The 24613-nt window shown below is 35.7% G+C and overlaps 1 protein-coding gene across 1 annotated transcript in view; it reads right to left on the minus strand.

Annotated features, from left to right (window-relative positions):
- Positions 1-8221: 8221 nt before the first annotated feature.
- The window catches only part of LOC140744420 (cell adhesion molecule Dscam2), a 77435-nt gene continuing 61043 nt past the window's right edge, over positions 8222-24613 (minus strand). Inside the window, exons 25-35 of the mRNA XM_073076000.1 lie at positions 23728-23857; positions 23015-23196; positions 21770-21946; positions 20522-20751; positions 19926-20238; positions 18399-18497; positions 17757-17886; positions 13648-13754; positions 11488-11628; positions 9319-9390; positions 8222-8362 (exon numbers count right to left, since the gene is read on the minus strand). Coding sequence (XP_072932101.1) covers positions 8337-8362; positions 9319-9390; positions 11488-11628; positions 13648-13754; positions 17757-17886; positions 18399-18497; positions 19926-20238; positions 20522-20751; positions 21770-21946; positions 23015-23196; positions 23728-23857 — 1607 coding nt within the window. The 3' untranslated portion in view covers positions 8222-8336. The remainder of the gene's footprint in view (positions 8363-9318; positions 9391-11487; positions 11629-13647; positions 13755-17756; positions 17887-18398; positions 18498-19925; positions 20239-20521; positions 20752-21769; positions 21947-23014; positions 23197-23727; positions 23858-24613) is intronic.

Here is a 24613-nt window from a genome sequence, read left to right on the forward strand (position 1 = left end):
ACTTAATCTACTAGGTACTACTACTAAATTATATTAGTTTTTAATTAATACAATTTGATATTTTAAAAAAATACGTATGATTGTTGTAATTTTGGTTCAGTAGACAGGTGTCAGAGCTTGTTATTTGAGGTTATCCCTCTTCTGAATTAATAGAATAAAACTATTTCTTCGACCAATTTACAACTTTTATTATTCCCGCGCAAAATAAAACTCGAAACTGTTGATAAACGAAGGGCTTGCTTGCACAACGCACGCGTCGTATTTATTCGTCGTCGCGCGGCGCAACAAAGGCTGAGGGCGTGGCTTAGCGGCCTTTCGGCACCCGTTTGTTCGCGCGATATGCCGCCGAGGGACTATTCTGAATGAGGTAATATAAATATTAGAAAATGAGAATTGATCTTAATTTATTTAGATCAATATTTTATTATTGTTGTATTATTTTAAGATCGTCAAAAATAAGAAACTACCATTTGAAAGGTATTTTCTTGATAGGTCAACACCTTTGTTTACATTTTGGACACCCAATTATGAATCGGAGTATAGATTATAATTAGAGATGCGCCGAATATTCGTTTGGTATTCGGTTTTCGGCGTATTCGGCATCTTTTTTGGTATTTGTATTCGGCCGAATTATTCGGTTTTGGTGCCGAATATATTCGGTTCGAGTAGGTATGTCTACTTTCGTGTATACACGACACGGTACATAACTAAAACACAAAACTTCTTATGTAAGATTTATGTTATATTTTAAGTCAAAGAAATCCTATGATAATTTAATAACATAAAGCAATTAAACTTCAAATCAACATTTATTTTGAAACCTTAAAAGAACATATTTATTACTTACGAGCTGTGCCCCGCGGTTTCACCCGCGTTAAAAGTGTAAATACTCTGAAGTTTTCATGGGATTTAACTTTTTTGCGCTTATCCCTAATTCTTTTTCCAAAATTAATGTAGCCTATGTTACTGTCTATAACATCAGCTAATTGCCAGTGAAAGTCCCATCAAAATCAGTACAGCCATTTTAAAGATTAGCCGGAACAAACCAAATTTGAAATAATTTTTTTTTTCGTTAAAAGTACCGTATGTACCGTATATTTTATATTTTCCTTTTATGTTATATGGTCTTAGTAAAATGTTGTTATTTTGACATTACAAACAGACACTTAAATTTTAATTATTTGTATAGATTCTAAAGTTAGTATAGTTAACATTTATTTTAAACCTCAAATCAGTATTTCTTTTTACAACTTAAATCAAAGTTTTAATGAACACAGGTAACTGGCAAATTGACAATAATGGACACTATAAAAGAAATATTAGAACCTGTTTACGCGGCAAAACAATGAATTGGTAAACCGAATCATTCGGCCGAATATCCAGTTCGGTGAAAGTTAAACCGAATAATATTCGGTATTCGGTTATTCGGTGAAACCACTATTCGGCGCATCTCTAATTAAAATTATTATTAAATATTGTATTAAATATTTAAACTAAATTTTGCATAATTTATGTTAATTTATAAGCTATCATGTCGAACATATTTCATATTTTATTGTTGTAACTGTCAAGTACCCAATTATAAGAATAGTTTTTATTACGTAATATATACATATTAAAAAACATAACATGCATTTTCATTCAACACTTTCTATATAATTAACTATAGCATTCATTTGTATAAATAAAAAAATACAACATTTACAATCAAAAAATTAAAAAGAAAGTCAAGTATGCAGATGTAATTAAAAAACTGTAGGCAGGCAGCCCTAACGCGTTACCGTGCCCAGCGCAACCGTAGGTATCTAATTCAAGGACAGGGCCGAGTTAAATTACTGTATATCCTTATACTGTGGTTACACTTTACACATTGCAAAGAACGATATGTCTGTAGATGAAAATTCACCACAGGGCGTTATATGTTATGAGGCGTTCATACTTAGTCTTCAGAAGTTGCCTCATATATTAAAATTTGATAGATTTTAAGACGGCATTTTGTTGTTTATTTAAAGTTGTTGATTTTCAAGGATTTGAGGACACTCAGCTCTTACATGTAAACCACACATGTTTCGAAATTAATAAATATGTTGCTATAACGAAACCTCAAATTTTCCAGGAATTTTCGTTTTTCAGGAATCCAGCATTTTCCAGGAATGTATACATTGAAAATCGAAATATGCGATGTTTGAATGCAAGCATTGTATTGAATTGTGGTGCTAAATATTCACAGAAACCGCTCGAACGATTCATAAAACTGAATACAAAGAGAGGTCCCAAATATTTAGTAATTAAATAAATAAAATAATCGTAAATTTTGTGAAATAATAAATAGCATTTTGTTGATTGTATTATCCTCAATCAGTACTTATCAAGTCCGTGCAACAAGTATATAAGCTTTAATTTCAATTGGAAGTCAATTGTCCCTGATTGTGTTTCGATCAGAACCAATTTTCAGCATCACAACGTTCCCATCGATGCCTTTTTACTCTATTTTCTACCCATTTCTACAATTTAGTCTAATTGAACAATGAAAACACTGATAACCTAGCGGTTCGGTCTTTCAAATTGGAGTCGAAGGTTTGAATCCCAGGCACGCAATTCTAATTTTTCAAAGTATTATATCTATTACAAATTAATTATTACTTACTGTAACAATACAGACATGCATCGAGCGGCTATCTATACGCCAGAAAGATCTTAAAAAAGGTATCAAAACTGTCTGAACTCTACCATTTGCACATGGCCAGCGCGGCAGACTATGACCTATAAGCCCTCTCATTCTGAGAAGAGACACATACCCAGCAATGCGACAATAGTGGGTAGACAACAAACAATGCAAACCACCAACACAAACCACAATTGTAGAGAATTGTCTCAAATTTCATTCAATCAACGTCATTCCGTAGTCGTATTTCAAACAGAAGCCAGAACAGGTAAGTTTCTAAACCGTTGATTAATAGGCAGAGAAGACGAACTAATCTCTCTTTGAGCACGCCCGTTTGTCAGTAACCTGCTGTATATCAAGCTCAGTGTAACTATTTGAATATCTATTATTTTCCGAACAGATAGGCTAATGATTTAAAGTGATATTGAAAAACGATATGACTGTATTGTTTACATGTAATGTAATACTTAACAAATTATTGAGGATTTTTTTTTTAATATAGAGTAACAGTCTCGGACAATTGTCTACCTTACCACGCCGTTCAAACCACAACACACTAGCGCTTAACACTACTGTTATTAAACAAAAATAGGTGTGGCGCTGCTGCCTCCGAAATTGATCCACAAAGGTAACCTTTAAGAAGAAAAAGAAGAAAATAATTGTTTGGTAGTAATTTACGATATGGTTATCTAAGGAATTATAGATTTTAGGTCATTTGAAGACTCATCTAAAATTTATTAAGAAAGATGTATTATCTGTTTTTAGACATAAAAACAATAAATATGTCTAGCAAGCCGTACCGCGGTAACTAGTGTACCGTATTTTACTTACAGATATTGTTGTATAAAATATTATAAAAACAGCTTTCAGGACCCTTGTGATCTTTAAACGGCTCAGCTCATGACATGAAAACCTTTTATAACGATGAAAGACTTTAAAAGTATTATTTCTGACGCAAGCGATCCTAAGCGTTTTATGTAAACGACAGCTCCCTGTATTTTAATGTCCACTCAATCTGATTGTTTTCCATTCCACGTAAATCCGTTGGAAAACAGATTAGAATCGTTATAAAATCTATATATATAAATAATATCACATTTATTATAGGGCTCGTTTATACTATACAGACATTTACCGTGTCATATAAAATCACATTTTATTATAAGTACAATAAGTAGGCAGTGATAGCCTAGTGGAGGCAGCGATAGCCTAATGCTTAAGAAACTCGGCCTCTCGATTGAGGGGTCCGAGGTTCAAATCCCAGGCACGCCTGGAATAACCACGGCACCTCTGGTTTTTCAAAGTTATGTGCGCATTAGAAATTAATTATCACTTGCTAAACGGTAAAGGAAAACATCGTGAGGATACCTGCATACCTGAGAAATTTATAAAAATTCTCAAAGGTATGTGAAGTCTACCAATACGCACTTGGCCAGCGCGGTGGACTATGGCCTAATTCTTCTCATTATGAGAGGAGACCCGTGCCCAGCAGTGGGACAGTAATGGGTTGATGATGATGACAAAAAGTATATACGACACATACGGCCTGTGCCCCTTTTTCTTCCACTTTGAAAAGTATGGTAAATAAGTCATAATTATTTGAGGCGTTTTAACTGTCCTTGGAGTAGCAATACATCTGTGGCCGACCTCAAGTAGGACTCTAATCTTATCTGCGGTTAACTACAGATTTCCATTACGGCAGTAGACATTTATCATTGGTCAGGGATTGATCCCGAAACCTTCTAGTAAACATCACTGTGGTAGATCATATGGATCTGCTTAAGGCTTTTCCTTAGGCAGATCCATATGTTATCCACTGCACTATACGGACTAAATGTGGCTAAGGAAAAAATTTTAACGAAATCTACATTGAAATAACTCAGTTTCGATATCTGTAGACACTTATCATTGGTCAGGGATTGATCCCGAAACCTTCTAGTAAACATCACTGTGGTAGATCATATGGATCTGCTCAAGGCTTTTCCTTAGGCAGATCCATATGTTATCCACTGCACTATACGGACTAAATCTGGCTAAGCAAAAAATCGTAACGAAATCTACATTGAAATACCTAACTCAGTTTGTATGATAAGGTAATCGACACTCGGATCCCGGGTTGTTATCCAGTCGACCCAAAACTTCCGTCGGCCCTCACTGCCCTGATAATACTTAGGGTTCGTTTTCCATCAAGTTGGATTTTCGGAATAAAATTTACATACAAACGTGTTATATACGGTAATATACTTACCGAAACTCGTTTTAGAACTGCTAACTAAACTAGCCGGTTTCCATCTGTATTCAGTACACGAAGTAAGTAAGGAATAGACTCCTAATCTGCTAATAAGCTGTATTTTTACGTACGTAACTGTAGACTTATACGCTGGTTCGCTCAGACTGCATGATGCACATTATAAGCGTACAATAACTAGTATTGCTTATTAGTATTGCTTGCGCTTAAGTTATAATAATCATAATGCATCATCTTTCGTCACCGTGAATGTGACACTGGTCAGTTTTCATTAATCTCCTCGCAGATTAAAGAATGTTAGGCCACAGTCAGCGATGCTGACCAAAGTGCAGATTGATAAGTTTCATACGGTTTTAAGAACATCGAGAACTTTTGAGAATATAAGTTTCCTCATCACGTTTTCTTTACCCTTAACTCTAGTATTAATTAATTTAAAATACGCAAGTAATTCAGAAAAGCTGGTTTTTCAATCTGAAATTCTAAGCAAGCTATCAGTATTTTAGGTACATGTATTCCGCTACACTTCGCGGTCTGTGCGGTTACTTCGTCCGTGATTTTCGGCAACAATCCCCGTCCGATTATTCGTAGGCTGAATTCAACAACTTGGTTCGAATTTTAGATTTGATTTGAGGCGTCTGCTAAATGTCAGATCTTAGACGTAGACTAGACCCGTGAGGTGCGTTTAATTGAGTTGTGGAAGTTTACTTTGAGCTCAAATATTAGCATGTTCGGATGAACAATTATTATGTCTAAATATTTAGTACAAGTAATATCTATTATATTCAAAGGTAGTTTTCTTATAGAGTTATTCTTTCCACGTTCATACACTGTATTTCACGCTAATTTGTCGTGAAAATTATTATTTTTCGTAAGACTTGATAAACATAATAATATTACACCCACAACAGTGTCTCCATGGGTTTCTTAAGATTAGTTGGATTTGGGCCATAGTATACACTGGCCAACTGCAGATTGATTAATAGACTTTTTTTTTGTGCATACAGAACTTTCAAGTAGTTTAGTACAATTCCACGAAGTTTTCCTTAACGATTTAAACTTTTAATAATATTTATTTCTTACCGCGTTACTTAAAAAATCAGAGGTATGTATGTCAGAGATTAAAAACTTATTACATAGATCTAAAACAGAAAAATAATATACTATGATCCAATTTATGAATACAGTCACTCTGATAATGTTTGTTTCTAATAATTACGTTTACGGTTCAACTGCGAAATCTCCAAAATCCCTAGAAACTGTAATCTCAGCATCCGAACACAACGCTGCACTTTGTAAGAGGAACTACACGGACGATTTATTTTACGGCTCGGCCACGTGTTACAAACGTTTAATGGACGTCCGCCCTAACGCCGGAACCACAGATGTTGCTAGAAATAGGTAAATCTTACACGCAAAATTAACCTACGTTACGCTTTCTACTTGAAAAGCCATGACTTACATAAGCGTAATTTAATTCAAAGAACAGTATGTTTTAAATAAAGTATATGATTTTACTCGAGACGTTTTATGAATATGGCACTGAGTAAAACGAACAAGACGTAGAGTTGATAGATTAATCTACCACTAACGCTTCTCAACGGTTTCTCCTCACCCGTTTCGCCAGTTTCGCCGTGACCACGATCCGTGCAACTGGATCGAAATATCGGCAATAAATAACTTAAATAAAGGAAGGTAATGTTTCCATTTCTACTGGATAGCTAAATTTTTGGTTTTTTGGTTTAAAGTGCAATGTGAAATGAGATTTAACCATGTAGGTACATTGTTCTCAACATTTGTGATGAACCCCACATTGAACTCTCTAAGTACGAATTTAATTACATACGTCTACGGGCAGCAGTGATAATTTAATATCAATTAGATTATTTATAAGATGTTTCAATTTACTTCTCAAGTGTAGCAGTATTTTGCTCTGTTTTCAAAGATGTCCATAGGCAGCACGCAGCCGTGACCAAAAATATAAGATGGATTGCTAGGCTATTTTATAATCCAATTATATAAAATATATTTCACCTTTTAGCCTTTTTTCTCCAAAATCAATCGAAACAGCACTTGAAGAAGGCCACAGTCACTACGAAATATTAATAAACTGAAAGCTATAACGCAAATAATTTTCGTACAATCTGCTCAATACTACTTTATATTCAAAACTGTAGTTTCAGTTTGTTGTTCGTATTTATCCGAGCGAAAGGCCTCGACGGATGGGTCCATGACAGATTACTGGCAAAATCTAACCAATTTAAATGATAATACCGAAAAGGGTTTGATACAAATCACAAAAATAATAATCTGTTATAATGTTGGATTACTTGTTCTCTGGTTTATGAGGTCTAGCGTTGATTAAAAGGTAAATGTACAGTTGTTTTATCTGTGACAGAAAATAACACAAGTTTTTATGGCGTTCTCGAAAGCGTGTGAAGTAAACCCGCATACGTCAATATGGTAAACAACAAACATTTCTAATTCCAAGATACATGGCCAATAAGCTTTATTTTTTAAAGTTTTAAATATATAGTTCTACAGGAGAAGTACTCATAGTTAGCGGTTCTAGCATTTTGGTGGAAAGGTGAAAATGCCAGTTGACTTACAAAAGAAGCGACAATCTTTATACTCAGAAGTAAGATGCATCTTTGATCAGCTTCAGATAGAACTCTTGTTTTAGTGATTTTCATTACAGATGTCACTATTACAGATTTGATTAGAAATGATTAATAATTAAAACAATGATTTGATTAAATTAAAACCTAGTCTAGTACTTTGTAGTAACACGAACAAACAGACAAAGAACTGTTTTAGAATACTAATATATAGATCGTCTTCTTTTATAGTGCTCTGAAGATAATCGGCTTACTGCGTAATTACGTCTAAGGATGCTTACACTAACGACGTCAACAGATTAGCTGAGTTATTATATTTACCGGCATAATTACTTTGAGTACTTGCTTCAGTTAATTGGAATGATTTGGCTCTCGGTTCTTATTATGGACACTTAAATAAGATTGATGAAAATGAATTATATAAAGGCTTCAACTGTGCATAAAGTTATTGTTTTATAAAATATAATTACTTCTTCACTTATCAAACGAAATATATATTGAAATAAAAAAAATATTTTTGTTCTAAAATGTAAATCTCTTATAGAGTTTCATAATTATTTTTAACATGAGAAAATAAAAATATGTTACCTGTGGAAATATAGCTCTGATACATTATAATCAATCGGTAAATATGCATTATATGTCAATTAATATGTCAGGGTAGGTCAGAGGGAGAATGAAAGAAAAACTTCATAATATAAATAGACAATATTATTGTAAAAATTTGTGTATACATATTAGTATGTATAACTGAATTTACTAATTAAGTCGACTAGATATCTTCACTAAACAATTTGGCAGTGTTTCCTCAACTCCCTGAGTCTTGTGAGCAACCTGGGGACAAAATATATTTATTTTAATAAGATTATCCATATTTAAGTATATTTTTATCACACTGAAGGTGGTAGAACCCTCTGTGTTTCGAATCCAGCGGCACCACCACCACACCTATTTCTGCCTAATAATAGTAGTGTTAAGCGCTGCTGTGTTCCGGTTTGAAGGGTGTGGTAAGGGAGACAGACTTTTCCGAGGCGTTCCAGCTTAGTCCTCAGGGGTAGCGGCGCATCTGTGGCAGACATCTTACTTTCATATAAAGCGAACTTAAAGTTTCGTATATAATGCATTGCCACTTAGTAACTTCTACATTTACGTACTAAATATCAACAATTTTGTATTCATAAGGAAACTAATTAGGAAAAGATATATTTCATTAGTTGTCTCTAGTAGGAATGAACTTCGCCGCGGAATGTCCCGCAAGGCTGAAGTTCGTGTTTGTTGTAATGTAAGGCTGTGATACCCTTCATTGGAACTTTCATAATTATCCACAAGTATATTATACTAACAAGACAGTTAATGTTACACTCTGTATTCCGTATTTTAATTCTATGAAGTATTGTTTTAATTTATTTTAAGACTTCTGTCCTATTTTTATTAACTTCCGTTTATAAACTCAAAGTACATAGTAATTGTTAAATAAAGAAAAAAATATATTGATGAGCTTATAACCTGTTAACGATTTACAAATTTTAATTAGAAATTTAATATTACTTATTGTAATTAGCTGTTATAATAAGTAACATTAAACTCATAATGTAATGTGAAATCTCGGCAAGATTGCTGAGAAACTATGTTATGAATTACATTATTAGGACTTCTGGCTAATAGAGACTGGTTCAGAAGGCACAAGTTAAACAGTTTTTTTTTAAATGGTGTATCTTAACAACACAGTACCTTTCTAATTTTACGTTTCAGTGACATATACATAATTAAATAATATCGCATCAACTTACCATGATCGGGGCAGTAATGTCGTCGGCGTCTCCTTCGCCGTTGTGCGTCGCACGCATCCACACAGGTTTCCTCTGTACAAACAACGTAACATTAATCCTTATAACAAACTTAAGCTAATACTTGTTTCTGTCTTTTTAATAACCACTGAGTAACTTTACATTTATGTTTATTAGAAATTACTAATGTATATTTAACTTAAGTGAACTTTTCTGAATGGTTCATAAATATTAATAAAAATGTTTTATTGCAATAGCTATTTATTGTTTAATTGATAATCAATTAATTAGAAATTGATAATATTTCATAAACAGTTGCGACACCTTTACTACACCTCAAATTCAATTAGCGCAACGATGTAGCGATACATAGAATTGTATCGCTACATCGTTGCTACGTATATCATGCTACGGCGTAGGCGGCTACTGCCCGCTACGCCGTAGCCTAAACACAAATACAACGACATATCTACGTCTATAACAAAACTTATCCATGGTCGAAAACAAACTAATCGTAACGTATGTAAAACTAATGGAGCTTACTTATAAAAACCCTGCTACTCTTTTCTATGTTCTCATAGGTACGTCACCGCCGACTATGGAATTACGACCATAGTAGCGGTTTAAGTCACAGTCAACCATGACGCTAAAGACGATACATATAGTGATGTAGAGCTAAGCCGTATAGTATTTAAGTTAGTATAAGAGTAATATTAAGTTAGTTACAATAAAGACATCGATACAACATGAGCCTTCCTTCACTACAATATATGCAGGATTATTATACAGAACTCTCAGGTTACCTTCCTCGGGTTATTTCCTTTAGCACTAAAGCGAGTGACGATTTATTTCTAATACGCTCCTAAGCCGAACATTCCTAATAAATACAATTAATATCAAGTCACGTGGTAATGTTTTGTCACGTATCAGAATTGGTAAATTAATATGCAAACCGCTCAAACGACTATATTATACAATATAAATGGCTCGCATCTATTTGGCTTTACGACAAATCTAGTCAATCAATCTTAGACAAACGGTGCGTAGGGATTTAATTAATATCTAGATTACGCAACAAACAACTAATTACAACGTTATGTTAGAGTAAAGTTATAGCATTACTAGAAAATGTTGAAAAAAAATTTATATTCTAATCTCTCTAATGTTATGTACCAGTGGATAATAAGGTAATTTACAAAATCATTTATGTAAATCATTACAATATTTTTCTGAATGGTAGTCGTTATATATGTTACGGCAATTAGTTTTTCTCAGCAGCAGTTAATGGAAAGCAAAAATACTATCTAAATATTTTGTAGGTATTAATAACTGAAAATAGTGGATGAATGAATATGAATATGTTTGCATGAATGAATGTCCGAATGATTGAATGACTAAATGTGACTTATGACTGAATGACTAAGTTGAGTGACTAATTAATAAATTAAAATTTTTATATTTTCAATGTATTTTAAATGTAGGAATGATGTTGACGATTTAATGTCTGAATAAATTAATAAATAAATGTTTAATGAATTACACTATTAACCATTACCATTAACCACTTACCATTAACCATTAAAGGTTGAATGAATATTAATAGTTTAATGAATTGCTTAAATGTTAGGATGAATGAAGGAAACGTAAATATCCGTGGTTAGTAGCGTTGTATAGTCCGCGTAAAACTGCTAGTCCGCTTTGAATATAGAAATGAATCGCATCGCCATAGTAACTTGTATGAGTACACCTGCTTGCAACAACTTCAGAGCGGACTAGCAGTTTGGCGTGGAGTATATAATAGTTATAGTGCGCGTTACCGTCGCAGCAGAGCGAATGCTGGGGCGGCGCGGCGTCGTCGTCGTGGCAGGCGAGTGCACAGCTGTAGCGTATACAAACATTCGTGGCTAGTATAGTCCGCGCCAAACTCCAAGTCCGCTCTGAAGTTGTTGTACGCAGATTTAGTTAGCATATACTCCGTAACGTAAAGGCACACTAACGCAGCTATGTATTCGTGGGCGAGAGCGGGCAGCGGACGGGTGCCGGGAAGGACCCGCGCTTCGTCCCGCCGATATCTGCAATTTCCTACTGCGACGTGACTCGTTTCTATATTCGGAGCGGACTAGCAGTTTGGCGCGGACTATAACGTAGTATACTTTAAGGAGAGCGCGTTACCGTCGCAGCAGGGCGGGTGCGGCGGCGGCGCGGCGTCGTCGTCGTGTCGCGCGAGCGCGCGCAGCTGCAGCGTGTACGCGCGCGAGCCGCCGCCCGCGCCCGCGCCCGCGAACGTCGCGTACGGACTTATCTCGTACACATCTGAGTAACGTAAGTAATAAATACTGCTTTGAAGATAGATAGATAGAAACCCTTTGTGGTGCAACTTGATACCTAATGCATTGCTTCTTCTACTTAATATCAGCCGTGTTAAGCGCTGAAGTCTTCTAATTTAAAGTGTGTGGAAAGACATACTTAATGTACAGGATTTTTTTTATAATATAGGAGCAGCAGACGAGCATGCAGTCCACCTGATGGTAAGTGGCTACTGCCGCCCGTGTACTGTAATTAACCCCAGATAAGATTAGATACCTACCTGAGGTCGGCAACAGATGCGCCGCTACTTTCATCTGAGGACTAAACTGGAACCGGAACCGGAAAAGTGTCGGAAAAGTATGTCTCCCTTACCCCTCTCTTCTAACCAGAACACAGCTGCGCTTAACACTGCTGTTATTACACAAACATAAATGTGGTGGTGGTGCTGCTGTTGAGGACCACAGAGGGGTTTACTGCCTTCAAAAATAATAAACAAATAACACCTTGAATACGGTAGAACCCTGTATGGTACAAATAAATATTTACAATATCTACATTTATATTCATAACAAAAAACACAAAATTATTAAATATTCAACATTATACGTGTTGAAGTTTAAATTATGGGTAAAATTTTGCTACACCATTTGCAACACTTTCCGCTAGTAACGTTAACTATGTTAGTTCGTTTACTATTGAATTAACTTAGGAAGTTAAGAAGGGCACGGCGCCTTGTTGGCTTGTGTGGATCATAACTGTACATCAGTTAAGTAAAGTTAAACGTCATCGGATGCGGTCAGGAATTAAATTCTTACGCACACTACAGGGTGACCGCTCTTGGCTAAAATAAATGCGTGCTGCCATACTTTGGAACACATGTTAAATCATTTGTCTGTTAAGCAAATGTATGAACCTTATTGGAGACGTTAATGGGCATTAAAAATTGACAAGTTAGCTGTGGCCATTTAGTATTCGAGAAAAATTGTGGAGTAGGATTCGTTTATAGATAGATCCGTGCTCAAACAGTGTGATATGTAAAAATATATTAGCTAATTATAACTTTCAGAATTGCACGTCGATACTTATCACATTTTTATTCCCTAAAATTCACGACTAATTTCAAAAGTTCACACTTGGGTTGTTTCTTTGTTTCCTGTTTGAGAAGCAACAACAGTACCTATGAATATATAAAGAAGTGTTCAACATGATACCTCCATATGTATTACATAATGGAACCGAATTAATCGAGAATTTCACTCAATTCAGGACTATTGAGGTGAATGAATGACCCGTCAGCTGAATGAAGACTTTGTTATAACTGTAAATGGGCCGCCATTATAGACACTGGTATTATTACGATGCCAATCGGAGAGGCGAACAATGCGAATTGAAGTTAAATTCTAATTGATTGGAGTATTAATCACCACTTAGGGAATATGCTTTATATATCAGACCTTCGACCTTTTTAGGTCTAAATGTCTTTATTAGTAGAAATATCTCTTTTGTTTCATTTTAAGGTATTATAACATTAAGATGTTTTGTAGAAAGTTTCAGTCATGGATTTAATTTTCTGATCTTTATTTATTTTTTATTGATTTTAAGACATTGTTACAACCTAACTATATTATATCTAAAATAAAATGGAATTTTATATAAGAAATATTAAAGTAGAATCGCTATAGTTTATTATAATTTCATAGAAAAAGCAAACGAATATAATATAGTCCATCCCAAAAATAAGTGACCACTGCCGCCCATTTACATTTGTAATCAAGTTGATACGATTAGAGTCCCACTTCAGGTCGAGCGTTGAGAAATAAATTGGAACCATTCGTGAAAACCTCTCTCATTTAACCCTTCATACAGGAGCGCTTAACACTGACAAAAATAGGTGTACCGCTGGTGCCTCTGAAGTTACACTACAAACAGTTCTATAATCTTAAAATAAGAAAAAGAAAGAATACAATAAGTTCATGTTATCGTCTTTTTGTAGGTCCCCCAAATAATGTAAAATGTAGTACTTACCCGGGGGGTCCGGGGGCAGCTTGGGCGTGGGGTGCGGCGGCGCGCGGTACGTGCCGCAGCCCGGCTTGTCCGCGCTCGTCGTCACGCGCGCCACCGCGCCGTCGCCCCTGGCACAACATACACGTAAGAACCTACCAAAACTAGATAATTATAAAAGAAAATAATCTGACTTATTAAAAACGAAGCCTATGTCACTTCCTCAATTAAGATGAGTCCACCGTCACCTTATATGTTAAAATTCGCCGAGCCGATTGGGCTGCACGGCATATCAAAAAATGAGACATACATACATTCGAAAAACATCCTCCACAGTCGGGTAAAAATAACTTAATATACGTCCATATTTTATCGTATGCATAAGTTTAGCTCGCGTAAAATAATAAATGTACTTACATATTTTTTCGTATGCTAAAATTTAGCTAAGCGATATGCTACACCTACACACAATATTAGTTCGGCTTTTCATTGATACGATCTATTTGACTGATATAAAATACTAGGATGTATATTTTTCATGAAGTCTTTCAGCAACATATGTATTGAATAAAACAGTGAAAAAAGGCAAAATAATACATGTAACACATGTCGCCCGTACATTTTTTCTGTATCGTTGAAATGGACAACCCAGTTTTAATCCGGCCTTACAAAATCCTGTCATAAAGCAGGATCCCTCGCGTAATCTCTCTATTAAATACGGATGAAATATGTATCAACATCATAGGTATGCAAACCTCCTTTATTAGAAGAATTATTTTACCCTTCATTATACCTAAGGGAGTATAGTAAGTATATTTTGGTCTCAGATCCTTATACGCAACATAAATAAAAATGATTTATATAAATGTTTAAGCGCCCAATTCGTTACTTGGTGTATATTTTTTGTATTTGTATGATTCAGAAGAATGAATAAATTATAAGAAATGAATGAGTAGTATACTAATGTGTAGTATACTAATTTGTATTTTTTTATTTACTGAAAGCAATAAAAAATAAATGTTTACTAAAAAAATTAACTATAATGACAAGGATACAAAAGATTATGGGCTAAGTGTCTCCTTTCAGAGTAAAAAAGATTAATTATACAGGAACCTGCCGCCTGTTTGCTACGCCTATCTGCATTTTAATGAAAATACATTAATATTTATAATTAACGGGAAATTCACAGTGAACAAGTATCTGTGGTCATATTTTAATACGCAACTCAACATAACCGTATTTATCTATACTAAATAAACTATACATAATAATTTACCAAGCACGAGTCGAACTCGCACATGGAGGCTTCCGTACCACCAAATGTTCATGATGATGAATGATACGTAAATTTTCAATAATACTTAGTTATATGACACATAAATAGGTGGCGTTGCGTTGGGGTGATGATAAATGATACGTAAACAACTTTTAATAAAATGAAAATAACTATATTAAAACATGTTTTATGGTTCTTATTTATATTTATTATAATACCAATTATAGTAGTAAAAGGATTGTAAAAATTTCAAACGTCTTCCTGTACTAGGAAGACGTTTCACAGTTAGATTGAAGAATGCCGAAAAATACCGATTTGTTGTATGGAGACCCCCATTTTCTTTTTAGCATTTGTTGTTATAGCGGCCACCATTATGCAACCTCTGTAAAACAATCATGTGTCTATCTATTACGGTTCCGGAGATATAGCCCTGTGATAGACGAACAGACAACGAAGTCTTAGTAATAGTGTTCAGTTTTTACCATTTGGGTACGGAACCCTAAAAAGTATTATAGATACGTTAATGAAAAATTTGATGACCGTAAAAATCTTACAGTCTTCGGACCTTAAATTATGGATACTAATATTAATAACAAATATATGTCAAATAAATATTACTGATACACCTTATAATATGATAAGCTTTCAGGTTTTCTCACAATGCTTTTTTCATAAAGAGACAATAATTTAAATCGACACTTACGGAATTAATTCCCTAATATATAGAGCTATCACCTTTTATTAAAGTAATATTAAGAAGTAATCCATTATACTTTGCGAGTATAAATTTCCACGGCCCTTGATTAAGTCATGTGTCAGGTGCAAGAAGTGGTGAAAAAGGCTCGAGTTTTTGCGACTATTCTCGTGTGAAATAAGGTACATTAGCGAGGGTGTGAATAGATTTCTCGCCACTTACCATTACTCTTTGTCAGATTCTTCAAGGAAAAATCCATAGAAATTGTCATATTTGGTGGAGAATATCATGTTTCATAAATGGATTTCATAACAGTGCCTATATTAATATAAAAATGCTAATTTTGGGTTGATAAGTAGAATTATGCCTGACTCTTCGAAAAAAATTAAGTCTTATATTTTTTAAGATTACATAATATAAGGGCTAAATTAATAATGTACAAGTAACTAATATATAAGTTTATTCCTCAGTGTGTATAAAAAACAAAATATTACTTACCTTAAAAATCTGTTGGTACAATTGGTTGCTAGAATTATTTACACTTACCTACCTTTTATAAATTACGGGAGTAATTGATGCTATTTGCAAAGAATTGTTATATTGCTCAGATCCAAGCAAAGGTACAAAATTAATTATTTTAATAGCATACTTTTACTGTTTTTATAATGTGATCGAAGCCTTCTTGAAGGTAGTCATGTATAAATATTGTCACATATACGGTACAGAGTAACGATATTACAATTACACGTAAGTAGGTACACACTAGTGATTAGAGGTATTATAACTATTCCCGTTATTAAACTGTTCTTGCTGAAGTCTCCCTCGAGCGTCGCCATGATATCATCCCCACTGCATCTATGTTTGAACTGTAGTAATCAAACTAGTGACTTATTATTTTAAAGTACTAATATAAAAATGCGATATCGTTAATATTCAAGCTTCGTATTAACAATGATAACAATAACTACAACAACCTATTACTTCCTGTAATATTAATTACATTTCACTATGCTTATCTTATCGGAACAGAACATTTTCTATCTGACCGGCACGTCATGAGCAGACCTCGCTAAGTTTTGCGTGCAAGAAAACAAATTAGGGAACTTTGCTCCCGAACTTTGTTTAATTATATTGTGTAAGTATGCCAACCCTTTTTCGCTTGAAAAACTGAGAGCAGGAGTAAAGTGTAAGTGAATTTTTTGAGTTAGACTGTACGAGTAGGTGTTGAGACGATACTATGCGACAGTATACAAGTTGTCCCGTAAGTACCACAACACACTTGAGGGGAACATGAGTTAGGGGCTGACGTCTCAGGGAACTAAAAATATGTTACACAAAAAATACATAATGCTTCACCTTATTTGTACATGCATTTAACGAAAGGAGATCAAGAGGACTGAATTAAAAAAAAAGCTATCGATATTTCTAAAACGGCGACATTTTTTACTAAGCTTTTTATCTTTGAGAGGTTAGCCCTTTAACTTTTATTCCCCTCAAGTTTTCGTGGTACTTAAGGGATACCTTGTATATGCTGATGTTTTCATAACTGCTTCTTAAAAAAACCTGAAGACAAACGGACTGACAATAAGTTCTAAATATACAACGAAAATTAATTAACAAACATAATAATTCCATAAGCTGAATACGATGTCGTAATATAAAGTAACTGAGCGTAAATTAATTAACGATGGATCCCAGAATATGCGTAAATGTATTTATATTATTTCGATAATTAATAAAAACGTACCTATCATGTGCGAGAACATTAATTAACAAATAGCTTTATTTTCACTCGTCTTACTAATGACTTTGCTAATAAATACACTTGTCTCACAATTTATTTTAAATTAGCTTATGATCCAATCAAGATTTATCAAATACTATGATGCTAATATGACCAAATCTGTACATGTGAGAGTTCCAAATATTGTTCTGAAAGTTGTTTGAAGTAATTTCCACTAATTTGCATGTGGCTACGTCCATATTGAATACGCTGCTTATACGCCTGTATCAAACGAAATATATTGAATACCGACTTCAGAATCATGTACTAAACCAACATCTATTTCAAATATTTTTTACTTTGTAGTGACATAGAAGTTGTATTCTTTTGTTAAAAAAATATATTAGTATTTCGACCAGTCTAAAATATTAGACACTAACCTTTTCCGCCTCAACAGTATAGCGAGGATGGTGAGCGCGGCCAGCGACAGCGCGGCGCACAGCGCCAGCAGCAGCGCGAGCTCGCCCGCCGTCGCCGGGAAGGGCGCGTCCACCTCCTCCGCGTAACCACCTTCAGTTCAATTCAATTCTATTCAGTTTATTTGCAAGAACAGTGGTATACATGGGTCTAAGTGTCGGTGTATATCTGACGGAAAATGCGTCGAGCGTATCAGACGTTGTATGCTCGACGCTTCTTCTCCATAACGAAACACCTTCGAAGTGGTGGTAGTTGTATTGACATTCAAAGAGTGGTCTGTAAAGAACCTTTTTTGAATAAAAAAAATTGATATGATTTGATTTTGACGTACTAACGCATTATCGGTTAGGTGTGAAAGGTTGAATGTTTTATTATATTATTGTCTGTTCTGGCGTAACGCGACCGACAATACGTGACGCATTTTCCGTCAGATATGTACCGACCCTTAAAATTAACATATTTTCTTATGTCCTACCCATTTGGGTGTGCAAAATTAGGTATTTATAAGAAATTAAAATATTTACAATTAGCATTTATATAACTGCAATAGAAAATAATAATAATAATAATCGAGGTTAAATAATTGTTGTACATTTGACCTTTACCTTCAGATGGTGACGTCGTGAACTCATACACCTCGCGCGTCCAGCCCGCCTCGTTCGACGCGCGGGTCGCTAAGCGGTACCGCGAGCCCGGCGTCAGGCCTGGGAAACAGTTATAATGTGGCAACACCAGACTTAGTCAGGCCTGGGGAAGTAGGGGAATGAGGTGGCAAAACAATACTTAACGCAATGAATTTGATACTTTGCTGTGTGAGGTGGCAAAATGAACATAATGCGAATATACGTATGATGGTAGTTGTAGCATGGAATGAGCACTAGGAAGTGAAGATTATGGCATTGAATAGCCACAAGTTAACTTTGCGATTATTAAAGGCAAGATATTGCAATCAATAAATGTTTTTATGAAATACTTAAAAGGTAACTTATCCCTGCCAAACTAAAATTTTCAAGTTCTATTAAAATCAATTGCGATCACTATGTATACCTTTATTAAATTATTTTCTTCAATAGCAAAACTGAAAAATGTACGTTATCGCTAACATCGATAACCTAAATCCTTCTTAATTTAAGACTTCATTGGGAATATTTTAAATATATGTACCGGAATTTCAGATATTCACAAAATACCGTATTTCATTCTCCATAAATGAATGTGCACGGAAGCCCCATCCAGTAGGGTTAACCATTTTTGCAGAATATTTTTGAGACAAATATATTTTTTAAATAATATTTTTAACATCTCTAGAATCAGTGTTTCAATTACTTATATTGCAATCACCCGAAACGTATTATTTTAAATCGTATTCACATATAATTAAATTTACATTTCCAGTATCCTTAATTAACTTATCGAGAAGTTATAGGTGAAGCTGAATAGCAGCCATCCCAAATGGGTCCAATAAAGGGGATGCAGCCGAAGTTATACATAACTTTGCCTAAGCTGAAGCTTAGCTAACCGTAACTCGTCCGTGAGCCAACTTCAAAGAACATCAAACTCACTGTAAGCTGCTTTATGTTTTTATTGAGACTATAAAATGCAAATTCATTTATAGAATGAAGTTAGAGTATTTACTTATAGTTTACAAAATGATATTTAATAGAAATTTTCAAATATGTCTTAAAACAAGGTTAAAGTAAAATCCATAATGCTATAAAAATTGCAACCTGAAGAATTAACTGTTTCGGATTTGTTGCTCGACGAAAAATGTTAATTGTGTATCCTAACATTTTATTGTTTTGAACGATATATCAGCATTCCGATCCGGTAGTAGTTTAAGAAAATATTGTAACTGACAATTTGTAAGTGCCGCCGTTGGCCAATACAAATAAATATATTTCATTTAATTTCATTTCAAAACCCTTATGTAAGACCTTTAATCTACTCAAGGTACTCTTGGTGCATATCACCAGCGATTGAATATTCATCGAACGAATTCAGCAACCGAAAACGACATAAATCTATTTATTGTTTGATTTTTCTACGAATATTTTAACTTATCAAGTTTTTTTTGTTTTCTATTCTGTAAACGTGCTACATAATTGCTTACCTATTTTCTACTTACTCCTTACCTCCTAATATAACTTCTCCTCCAACCGGCACATCTCTCGCACCGGCTACACCGGAGCCGGCCCATTCAAGCTTCAAAGCCACCGGCCCGCATCCTCCATCAGACCACATGCTTGTATCAAACCTCGCGTGTGTCGCATTCGCTCGGATCCACCTCGTATCTGGAGGAGCGGTTGGAGGCCCCCCAGAAGTACGGATGGATATCTCAGCTCCCGGCGCCCCTCCAGCAGAGCCGTACGCTCGGTACGCTGAACCACATCGGAGGCTAGTGAGGGTCACCGGTCCAGGATTCGTTGATTGTATCCGCCATTCACCCTAGAATAATGTTTTGTCAGGATTTTCCAGAAGGACAAAATAAATTTGCATGACTTATCCTATACGTTGTACCTAGAAAATTAGATCTACAATAGTATTATTAAAAGCAGGTATACAACTTTTTACTTAATCTAAAAATACACACATCTTTGTTTAAAAAATTAAAGAACTTTGAGGCGCGTAAATTTCGTCACAATGTTTTTCTCCACTAAAATGAATTAATATTAATTTGCTTATTTTCAAAACATCACTATTGGAATAAGACAAGTAGAAAAGTCATTACCTCTGGCGCAGCCAATCTCCAATGTATTGTATAGGCCTTGGGGATAGCATGTCCAGGTGCTCGGGGAGCTGGTCGCAGGTCCAGCTCTAGTTCCCTCGACCTGGCCTCCAGCAGCGCAAGGCTCGGGGGTGTTGGAGGCCTCAGCACGAAGACCCTCCAGGTGACGGAATCCGAACCGTGAGGGTTTTCGGCCACGCACGTGTAATTATCCGCGTGGGATAGTTCAAGACCTACAGAAATATATAGGTTATATCGAAGTATTATGTTAATGAGGATTTTATGGTCTTCTGCACGTACTCCTTTGAAATGAGGTAAATCGCCTATATTTCAGGTTGTTGGATTTCAGTCCTAGTTACTACTCACAAGTTTTTTTTTGTTACCTTCCCCATAGAATGTAAAGAATTTTCGTCGTAATTATTGTATAATAAGGGGCTGATAATGAAATATTTTAAAATTAATTTACTTACGCTTGTTTATTTATTTTGTTCCAAGTATTTATTTTAAACATCTGGTCTGTTAGTTACTTCTTGTAAGTTTATTTGTTTTGATGTTTTATAACAAAAGGAGGCGATAAGTTGTCAGCTTTGAAGATTCTCTAAGTTTCGAAGGACCCTAAGTCGTACTTACGACGCCCTTGGGAGGAGAGCCTAAAAAAGTCCTATTACTCTTTGTAAATCTCGTAACACAAATAGCAAAAAGGCATGTAGCTTATCTGATTTTACGTGGTAATTGTAATTTATCGATTACCCAATCCCTAATAGGACAAGGATCCTATTAATAGATTATTACAATCAGTAGCTACCACTTCTACGAATTATAAGTACCTGTATGAATTATGTAGTACCTAAGTAGTCTGTCTTTATAAGTACCAAAAACATTCCTACTATTATTTACTTTTCTGTGCAATAAATAATTATAGTTTAATAACTAGAAACTAAGCTAAAATTGCACAAAGAAAATCGTTAATCCTGATTTCTGACAATCCTGATGAGGAGGATAAAATTATTAAAATCGTGTATTGTCACCGGTTCTTGATAATTGTTTTTAAATTAATCGGACCGTTCAAAGTGTGTAAAAATCGAATTCAAAGATTCCGTTACAAACATACATACACGCAAACATAGATTCAACCCAAACTAATAAAAGCGTGGTAAAACTATTTGTAGCAATGATATCATCACAATCCACACAACTATGACGAGTTCTACCAATACTAAACTTAATGTATTTTTACTACAGGTCATGTACCGCGTATTAATAAAGCATCTCCATCCAGATGAAAGGGTGGTCTTGGATGGAGAGGGTTCCCTCCTCGCAGCCAGCGCTTAGCCGGCGGCGGCACTCCCCCGACAACGCAGCGGAGAGTCAGCGACCCCCCGGCTGCTCCAACTGCTACTCCTCCGAATGATGAAATTCGCGCCGGTGCTATTGAAGAAAATCGTACTCGTAGAGTTTTTCTTCTGATGCAGACCACAAGACATTGAGTGGTCCCTACAGTCTAGCGTCTACAAGAAATAAGCTCAAAAAGGCCAAGAGTCCTATCCGAGGTTGATTATAGACGCTTTCTATAACTGAGTATTATTTGCAACGCCACATATTGTTGTCTCTCTCCTCGCTTTACATTAGCCTAACCAGACCAGAGCACATCTGCTTATATTGTTATGGAGCAGACAAAATGTCTAAAAACTCTTCTATAAATAATTAAGTACATAATATATCCCTTTTCGTTATCCCTAGCTTAAAGAGTTCCAGATGCTTTAACATAGAATATTGTATGATTGCCGAGGATTATTTTAAGTATATAAATAAAGTTGAAACATTGCTTGTCATATAAAGTAGGTACTACGAACATTTCAGCTAAATAATATATTTTTCCTAGGATAATCTATTGTATGTTTTTCTTCGTGAATATTCATTTCTGAAGGGGCTTTCGTGGATTAATTCAATGAAATGTTTTGTAAAATGTCGAGCGAAGGGATTAAACGTGGGATTACTGACATGACGCAAATTCGAAACAAGCTTCAAATGAACTTTAATAGAAACATTGAGGTACTGGAATGTTAAATAATTCCTTTTCACCTAAGCTCATGTTTATTTCTGAAGGATAGCAAATAAATACGAAAAACTTAGTAACCTGTTTTTTTTATAGATAGTATTTTTTGCTTCTATGTCTATTTGTGTGCATTTCACACATTCAATTTTGATGGCAATCGAAGCATGGATAAAACCGTTTTAATTAGATGGGACTCTGGGGTGGTTCTCATTATATTCGACTCAGCACCCATAGGGTCCCAAATTTCATTTTTGATGAAATCTTGCATTTAAATGATGAATTTAGATATCTGATATGGATTTGGATGTATGTGTGAAGTTTCTTCCGACACTTATTAAACTGACAATTTACCCAAAGCACTGGTTTGGCATGCTCAGACCAAATGCTATAAAGTCATTAACACCATCCTTTATTAAATAGACATTTATTGACCAACTCACCCAAAGCGCTGGTCTGGCAGGCGACCACGGTGGAGGTGGGTCCCTCCCCGGCGGCGGTGGCGGCGCGCACCCAGGCCTCGTACGTGCGGCCGGCGCGCAGCCCGCGCAGCGGCTTCATGCACTCCACTGAGCCCTCGCCCTCCGTGCACGCGTTCACGCGGGTCACGTTTGGATCTTGTGAGCTGTTTGTGTATTTTGTTTGTAGTACGAGTGATTTAGCAATTTATTTATTTGAAAAAAACAAATGGATGCTTAGTTCGTTATTATGCAATGGTCACTTCCGCAACTTGTACACTTGTACCTACTATAAATGTTTACAAACGTGGTCAAACGTGATTGAGAGATGAATGGGTTCCGGTTGAGGATTTCATTGGGAAACAATCGGTTCAGTTTGTCCGCTACAAACTGGAACGATTTCATAGGCGATTTAAAATACATCAAGACCCTTATCCATATTTTCATCTACCTCCAGATGTAACGCCGCTTAATAAATACATATAAAAGTTGCCGCCGGTTACTTTAATTAATCTATTATATATGTGCGTATACTTCGAGTAAAAGATGCGAAAAAAGAAACATTTTATCTATTCAAAACTTTCTGGACCTAAAATGTTGAGAGTAATCATATCTCTACTTCGGTCACTTCCCTCATCATAATGTACCAAAATTGCCCTAACATAACACACACAATTCGGTGCTAACTGCGGACTTACCCGGACAGATCCTTGACGTAGAGCGAGTAGTGTGTGAGCTTCCCGTTGGGCTCGGGCGGCGGCAGCCACGACGCGCGCAGCGAGCGCTCGCTCAGCGCTATCAACTTCATCCCGCCCGGCGCGCTCGGTACTGTTGGGTTTGGTTGGGGTTGGGACGGTAAGAAAAGAGTAGGTATGGTAGAATCCACGATAAACTGCTAGTCCGCTCCGAATATAGAAACAAGTCGCGTCGCAATAGCAGATTACATGTTCGCGGGCCGAAAACGGCCCGGCACCCGTCCGCTGCCCGCTCTCGCCCGCGGGTACATACTCGTAGGTGCGTTAGTGTACCCTTACGTTACCCCTAACTAAACCTGCGCGCAACAACTTCAGAGCGGACTAGAAGTTTGGCGCGGGCTATTGTGTCCACTTGTGTGTACTACATTACAAGAAGGATATGATGTGGCATGTTGTGGTCTTAGGAAATAGGCTCCAGTTTTGTTGTTGTTTACCACATTTAATCGGAAGGGAAATTTGGGCAAGTTATCATCATCGACATGTAAAAAAAGTTTAAAAGTAGTATCACACATACACTAGTCACATTTATAACATAACGCATTTTCGATGGTGTGGCAGAGTTGCGCAGTCCGTTATCGAATGCGGCGTGTATGCACATTTTCATCTCGTACTCTGCTTTGAACAAGCTTATTCGTGACTCCGTTGTCCGTTCATACTTTCTATGGTGGTGATACTTTTATTTCTGTTTATAATGATGTTGTCAATGATGGTAATGATAACCGTATTTACGACGATGATGTGTATGTAGGTGACAATTTTACTTGTGTTTATAATAGAGACGGTATTATTTACAGTGTCAATGATTATATACCGATGATGAAATTATAGT

This window comes from Epargyreus clarus, unplaced genomic scaffold, assembly GCF_041222505.1.
Source record: "Epargyreus clarus isolate Ecla_fem2 unplaced genomic scaffold, WU_Ecla_fem_2.2 ptg000008l, whole genome shotgun sequence".
NCBI lineage: Eukaryota > Metazoa > Arthropoda > Insecta > Lepidoptera > Hesperiidae > Epargyreus > Epargyreus clarus.